General features: G+C 50.5%; 1 protein-coding gene across 1 annotated transcript in view; it reads left to right on the top strand.

The window, feature by feature from the left end:
• The window catches only part of LOC135811309 (mucin-2-like), an 18494-nt gene extending 14662 nt beyond the window's left edge, over positions 1–3832 (top strand). The window contains exons 5-6 of the mRNA XM_065324530.1: positions 1–494; positions 2931–3832. The exon at positions 1–494 is cut by the window's left edge and continues 365 nt beyond it. Coding sequence (XP_065180602.1) covers positions 1–494; positions 2931–3078 — 642 coding nt within the window. The 3' untranslated portion in view covers positions 3079–3832. The remainder of the gene's footprint in view (positions 495–2930) is intronic.
• The last annotated feature ends 3979 nt before the right edge of the window (positions 3833–7811 follow it).

The raw sequence follows: 7811 nt of genomic DNA on the forward strand, positions 1-7811 counted from the left end.
GCCACGAACCCAGTCAACACGGACCCAGCCACCACGGACCCAGTCACCACGAACCCAGTCACCACGGACCCAGCCACCACGAACCCAGTCACCACGGACCCAGTCACCACGGACTCAGTCACCACGGACCCAGTCACCACGGACCCAGTCACCACGAACCCAGTCACCACGGACCCAGTCACCACGGATCCAGTCACCACGAACCCAGTCACCACGGACCCAGTCACCACGAACCCAGTCACCACGAACCCAGTCACCACGGATCCAGTCACCACGGACCCAGTCACCACGAACCCAGTCACCACGGACCCAGTCACCACGGACCCAGTCACCACGAACCCAGTCACCACGGACCCAGTCACCACGGACCCAGTCACCACGGACCCAGTCACCACGGACCCAGTCACCACGAACCCAGTCACCACGGACCCAGTCACCACGAACCCAGTCATCACGGACCCAGTCACCGCGGCATTCACCATCATGACGAACAGGTACCGGTACTAGTAGGTGTGTGCGAATCAAGTTCCTCTCTAATACACGGCTGGACAATGCTGAGGTCGTTTGCGGACTTTCTTTTCTGCGCCAGGTCACGTGACAGGTCCATAATGTAACTCTTATAATTATCTTTATTTGAGGAATGACCCAGAGGCAGGTAGCCTATCGAGGGGCTCTCTCAGTGCAGGTCTTGAGTGAGTGATGGAAGTGTCGTGTCCCTCAACACGAGTCTTCACTCCTTCTGTGCTCAGTCTCTCAGGTGATGTGTTTTCACTTCTAGTGAGGTTTGAGCGACCTTGCACTATAACAGTATGGTCAATACCAAGACAAACAGCTCGTATCACTCAGGATTGAGCTCTACGCGTCTGTGGGTGAAACGGTTCCATTCATGTCTGTTTTCGACTAAGGCGAAGACTTCAGGAGCAGTGATGGTGCAGATTTTCTTTCAGCTATTGTTTTAGAGAGGCGGTCCATCTGGTTATTAGTTATTATTATTCTTTATTTCCACGATGGCCCATGGCCAATAAGGAAGATAATATGATTCAAATCAGTCCAGAATCATATAAAATCAGTCTAGCAAGTAAGGAAACCAACACATTGCAGGGGGATAGGGTCACGATGGGGTACAGTGTGAGCTACTACAGGAGCATATGGATGATAGAATGAGGCTAGACGCCATTGATTTAACCGCATGCTTGCTATTTGTTTCACGCAGGTCGGGGGGGGGGGGTAGTTGGTTGAAATTGTGAAGGGATAGGTTGATGGGTGAGTTGGTGTGTCGGTATGTGTGTGATGTTCTCAATGTGTATGTTCTCATGTGTCGTAGTGCATATGGCTGCTCTGTGATTGGTCGTGCAAGGTGAGGCTGTTGCAGGTGAAGGGGAGCGCGGATGTACTTGATGTTGTGGGCAAGAGTAACCTGTCGTAAGAGTTGCCGGGAGACTAATGTGGGGAGTTGGAGATGATGAAGAAGTGAGCTGTGATGGACTGGTGCAAAAAGGGGGATCCGCAGGCAGATACGGGCTGCTCGTCGCTGAACGCGTTCTAATTGGTCCTTCTGTGTGCGGGTGGTGTCGGATAACACGAGACTGCCGTACTCTATAACCGGGCGAATGTAGGCGGTGTAGATTACGAGCAGACTGGGGGTGTTAAGTTGGCCTCGTGTTTTACGAAGTTGGTGAAGGAGTTTTTTGGATTTGTTTATTATGTGCGTGACATGTGAGTTCCATTGGAGGTTGTTTTGTAGTATGATTCCAAGGTGACGGTGTTCTTTGACTTGCTTTAGGGGTGTGCCATTAAGAGTGATGTTGAGTTGGTGGTTTGGTGTGAACGACAAGGTAACGGTCTTTGAGGCATTGACGAGGAGGTGCCATCTGCGCTGCCAGGTTGCGGCAGCTGAAACGGCTGACTGCAGGGACAACTCCGATGTCAAACGGCTCTGGTGTGTTGCGATGAGCGCCGTGTCATCTGCAAATTGGCTGCACTTTGTGTTCGAGTTGGTGCAGGCAGAGGGCAGGTCAATGGTGTAGATCAAGAACAGCAGGGGGCCTAGAACGGATCCTTGGGGCACCCCTGCTGGTATGGCTTGCCACTCACTGAAGGCGTCGCCGACACGAACACGTTGACGGCGATGGGTGAGGTAGCTGACCATCCATTGCAGGGCGGTATCTTTCAGGCCGAGGTGTTGCAGTTTCTTGAGGAGACCGGCGTGCCAGACTCTGTCGAAAGCCTTCGAGAGTGGTTGGTGGACCTTGCACTTAAAAAGTTTGAAAACCTTTTAATTAAAGGGGAGAGTATTACCTAAAATCAGTATCACTCATCAGATCCTGTTAGCTGCTCCTAGGACTGACAAATTTACAATGTAGGTATATTGAGTGCTCCTTCGATTAGCTGCAACTCGCTCGTCATAACCTTCTTCATGAGCCGTTGACGGAGACTCTTTTGATTGTGGAGAATCTATGCAAATGAAGTACAGCGTACATGACACAGTCATGTTACAAGGCGAGGACGCGTAGTGCTCCTGACTACAACCATAAACCGGTTGGCAGACCTGGGTTTTCCCAATACGGTTCAAAGGGTCGCAAGACCGGGACTCTGCCAACCGGTTTATGGTTGTAGTCAGGAGCACTATGACACAGTCATGTACACTGTACATGTATGCAAACAATCATAATAATTATGAGTGATGTCAGTGGCAATGAACAATTATACGAGTGATGTCAGTGGGAGTGCATATTAGTATCCACTTTATTGAAATATTTGTACATGGGTTGAGGCCAAAGAAATCTGACTCTCCAGTGCAGTTGCATGGTGGTGCAAATTAATTTAACTAACTTACCTTTCATTACACATGTAATAATTATACTCCTGCGCTTGTGCGGGGAAGCATTTCCAGGAGAGTTTTGTTCGTTATGTGTATTTTCTGCTGTTAGATGGTCTACAACAGCATGTCTATGTTCTCAGCGAGCGCAGGCTGGTGATGGCAGTACGACCTGTGATTGTGAGAATAACTGTACCACATCGTCACTACTGGTCGGACGATATTCTGTCTGTTTTCCCTTCCAGAACATTAATTTGTAAGGATAGTGATTCTTCTCCCAAGCGGAGATGACTTAGTTAAGATGATGATACATGTATACCGGTATATACGTTGTGATATGTACATGAATGTGAGCCTAAATTCTTCCGCCGCCAACTAATTCAAGTTGTCACCTACACAAGCCTCCGCCACCATCGCTACTACTGTCACACAGCTGCATGCACAATCACGTGTGGGTTGTTGCTGTTGTTGTTGTTGTTGTTGTTGTTGTTGTTGTTGTTGTTGTTGTTGTTGTTGTTGTTGTTGTTGTTGTTTTGTTGCTGTTGTTGTTGTTGCGATTGTTGCTGTTGTTGTCGTTGTATTCTTTTACTTTGATTCATAATGGGTACAGGCAATGCTGCCTTCTTCTCATCGGACATACTTTACATGTGCATCGCCAGCCCAGCTGATTTGTCAACACGGACAGTCATGCAGCGTGTCTTTATTCTCATATCCTTCTTCTCCCTCCTTTGTCATTCTCACTCGATACATTAGCCTCTTCCAGTGTTCTCCCTTTGTCATTGCTACCATCTTTAGCTTTCTTACTAATACTATCATACTCTAGCGCATTCACTACAGCATCGTGGTCGATTTCTCTCATTCTTCTGTTACATTTCTGTTCACAATGCCATTATAATTCCAGCTGCAGATTTGTAATGACTGCTGTAATGCGGCATAGTTTTATGAAAGGACTTCCATACGTTTGCATTGCTAGTATAATATTCACTAAGTTGTAGACCAAGTGGAAATACCAACTGAAATCTCACCAGCCCGACATACAGTATTTTTGAAAATGGAGTTCTGTTGCGAGGTGTGAAAAAGGCCAACCGTGGACAATGCCACAACTAACGTGCATGTACATGTACATAGTCATTGTGTCATGTACATGTACGTTGTATTACAATCATGCACACGTACAGTACATGTACAGTGCTGGCAACTGAAATCCGACCCCCTGAGCGGTGCGCTCACATCGCAAAGAATGTGAAGTTGTGAACCCACCGCTCAGGGGGTCGGATTTCATTTGCCAGCGCTGTACAGTCATGTACATGTACTTAAGTTAATTAAGGAACGGTGACAGTGTACTGTAAGTAGGTTACAAGTGACCTGTTAGATTCAAACAATACGACATGGAAAGAAGGAATAAAACCAAAGATACAAGGGTTGAAACTCGACGATGAAATCTCTATCTATGACACAACCAATTCAAGTCGGTCATCAAACTGTCCTTCATCAACGACTCACTTGCCGCTCGTGTCTCAAGACATGTTCGAAAGTTCAGTTCGCATGTTCGTGTTGTCTTTGTATCTGGTCCTTCTTTGAAGGATATGTTGGTCCGATCGTCGAGTGCCGTACGTGTGTGTCCTCGTGAGAAGCAGCGATCTGAGGTGAATAGAGGGAGAGGTCGAACAATGGAGTGTCGTGCATGTGATGCGAGTATGGTGGATAGTCAGTGTTTAGTCAAAGGTGTTGTCTATTGTATGTCTTGCACGTTGTGTGCGGAATTGTACGTTGGCGAGACCGAGCGGCCGGTGAGGGACCGATTCGCTTAGCACTACCGAGAGGCAAGGGCGATGGTGGCGAAGGCTCCCTGGGGCTTCCACTATCGTACCCAGCATCGAGAATCTTCAAAGTCTTCCAACGTTCTGCCCTTCCACCAGGCAAAGATTCTCGGCAGGGAGGCTTCGCTGCCATCAAGGAAACTGCTTGAAGCTATCGAGATTTTGCAGCCCAGCCGGCATCAGGCCGGACTGGAAGTAGACTAGATCAGTGATTAGAAATAGAAGTAGAGTAGTGTGGGAAACTTGCCATGCCCGGAGCTACCACGAGAACTAACTCTCGTGTATCAGCCTTGACTGAATCTGAGACGAAAATGTTGGGCTCCCTGCCTAGTATCGAGTCGGATGTATCGGCAGTGCTAAAAAGTCTGGCCGCACTTGTCTCCGAGGCCGCCGATCGCGAGGATCGCCTGAACAATAGGTTCGATGAGCTATCCAGACAAGTATCTGAGCTGAAGGAGGAGGTAGCTTCTCTCAAAGAATCCGCCATTGCCGCGGCGAAAGCTCCTCAGCCATGCCAGCCAGGACGTACTACGAACCCTGACCGTACCCGTACTGACCCCCGCACAGCCTGCAGGCAGTGTAGCATGAGTGCGAGTACGAGCAGACCTACCAGCTACAGCAGCGCGCTGAACCAAGGTCCAGCATCCGATGCGCCCCGTACTGAATTTGAAAATGATGCTCGCCCAGCAGCCAGCCCTGGCCACAATGTGGACAGCGTGAGCGAGAGTGACGCGGATGACGGTTTTCAGCAGCCACGGAGACGAAAGCGCAACAAGAGCACAAAGGTGTTGCAGCCCATCTCCGACGATGCATGGAAACTAATTGCAGATGAGCCCCACAGAGCGAAGAGAGCTGTTGTATATGTTGGTAACCTCAGCAGGGAGACAACTGAAGACCGGTTACGCGAATTTGTTGATTTGCGTAGCAGGGCCGTCAACTCCGACACACCAGTAGTGCTCCACACCTGTAGCATGCATGTCAATGCTAGCGGCTGCATGTCTGCAAGAGCGTTTGTGGATGCCAGCTCCCTGCATATCCTGCTGGCTGCCAACTTCTGGCCAAGGCCACTCTATTGCAGGAGGTGGACCTTCCACACATCCGACACTCACAAGACAGTACCAGGGTCAGCTCAGCCTGGCTGCCCACCAACTGACACGCCAGAGACATCCCCATCCCTGCCCAATCCACTGCAAAGCGCAGGTAGCAACAAAAACAGCAGCGCAGATACTGCAAGCAACAACAAAAGCAGCAGCGCAGATACTGCAAGCAAGCAACAATGAAAATTCTCCTTACAAATGCTGGTGGAATCATGTCCAAATTTGGAGAGTTTCAACACGCGCTTGTATCCTCCAAAGCTGATATCGCTGTTGTTACTGAAACCAAGATCACCGCAGAGAAATTCTCCCTTCACGAGTCAGCCATCCCAGGGTACGCCGGCCCACTCCGGCGTGACAGGACTGAACATGGTGGTGGCATAGCAATCTGGATACGCAGCCCATTGGCGTACCATCATCTAGATCAGTACGACTCATCTGTTCACGAAGTAACTTGGCTCACAGTGCAGTCTGCCCATCATGGTAAGATAGTGCTGGGTGCTGTATACAGGCCAGGATCCGCCTCAGACACTGATATCTCAACACTTGAGCACCTCGATGGCATCCTGGATAGCGTCAGAAAACACGGCACCCACACCATGCTGGTCGGAGACTTCAATGTCCACAACACGGCTTGGCTCGGCAGCTCTAAGACCACCCGTGCAGGGGAGTACATGGAGGAACTAAGCGCTGCCCACAGCCTCATGCAGCATGTCCAAGAACCAACCCGAGGTCTCAACACCCTGGACTTAGTGCTCTCTGACTTCACTGGTACTGTGACCACCGGTATCTCGCCGCCGATAGGAAGGTCAGACCATTGTGTTGTCCACGCTGTGCTCGCTCAAGCCCCGCTAGAAAATGAGCCCAGCACACGGAGGCGTGTGTGGCGATATGGCCAAGCCGACTGGAACAGACTGCGTGCCCACTACCGTCGCATTGCCTGGGCAGCTGAGTTTCCGGAGGACCCAGAGGAAGCATGCAGCCTTGTTACTAGGCACATCGTGTCTGGGATGCTGCAGTTTATTCCCCACAAGATGCTGGAAACAAGGCCGTCCGATCCGAGCTGGTGGACACCAGAATGCACTGAGGCTCAACGTGCCAAAGAGAAAGCGTGGAAGGCCTGGCGTCACCAGGGGCCCAGCGAATGCCTGAAGCAGTCGTTCATGACAATTGTCACTCAATCTATTACAACCCAACATCGTGCACAACAAGCTGAAGAGCAGACAGTCCGAGAGCGTCTCACACGTGGTTCCATGAGAGACAAGGACTGGTGGAGGAATGTCAAGCGCGCCGCCGGTCTGGGTAGGACTACAGACGTGCCAACACTCACTGATGCTGACGGGCACGAGCACAGTACATCGAAAGCCAAGAGCGAGTGCCTTGCTAGATTCTTTGCTGAAAAATGTAGCCTTGGGAATAATGACATCGACAATGCTGAGTTACCAGCAACACCCCGCACTACCACTCCGGGCCTGCAGCGCATCCGCTTCCGCGTCTCTGAAGTCCAACAGTGCCTGAAGCGTCTCAACACATCCAAATCCACTGGTCCAGATGAGATCCCAGGACGAGTACTCAAGGAGTGTGCAGCTGAACTAGCACATCCGCTGGCTAGATTGTTTCGCCTGTGTTTTGCAAATGGAGTCCAGCCCCAATCATGGAAAATTGCCCGTGTCGTTCCAGTGCACAAGAAAGGACCCAAATCCATGATGAAGAACTACCGGCCTATATCTCTCCTGACGATCATCTCTAAGATCATGGAAGGTATCATCAATCGACAGCTTGTGAACCACCTGGAAACCCACCAACTCTTCTCCTCGTCCCAGTTTGGCTTCCGACGTGGACTGGGCACAAGTGACCTACTGACGGCTCTCCAGCATTCCTGGGCCACTACCCTGGCTGGCGGCGGTCTTGTGCATGCCCTGGCAGTTGATATTGCCGGGGCATTCGACAAGGTTTCCCACCCAGGTGTCCTTGCGAAGGCACAGCAATGTGGCATCCACGGCCAACTCCTGGCTTGGCTAAGGTCGTATCTCCATGACCGAAAACTGACTGTAGTTGTTGGCGGTCAGTCCTCCCCAC

Source organism: Sycon ciliatum, chromosome 3 (genome assembly GCF_964019385.1).
Source record: "Sycon ciliatum chromosome 3, ocSycCili1.1, whole genome shotgun sequence".
NCBI classification, from domain to species: domain Eukaryota; kingdom Metazoa; phylum Porifera; class Calcarea; order Leucosolenida; family Sycettidae; genus Sycon; species Sycon ciliatum.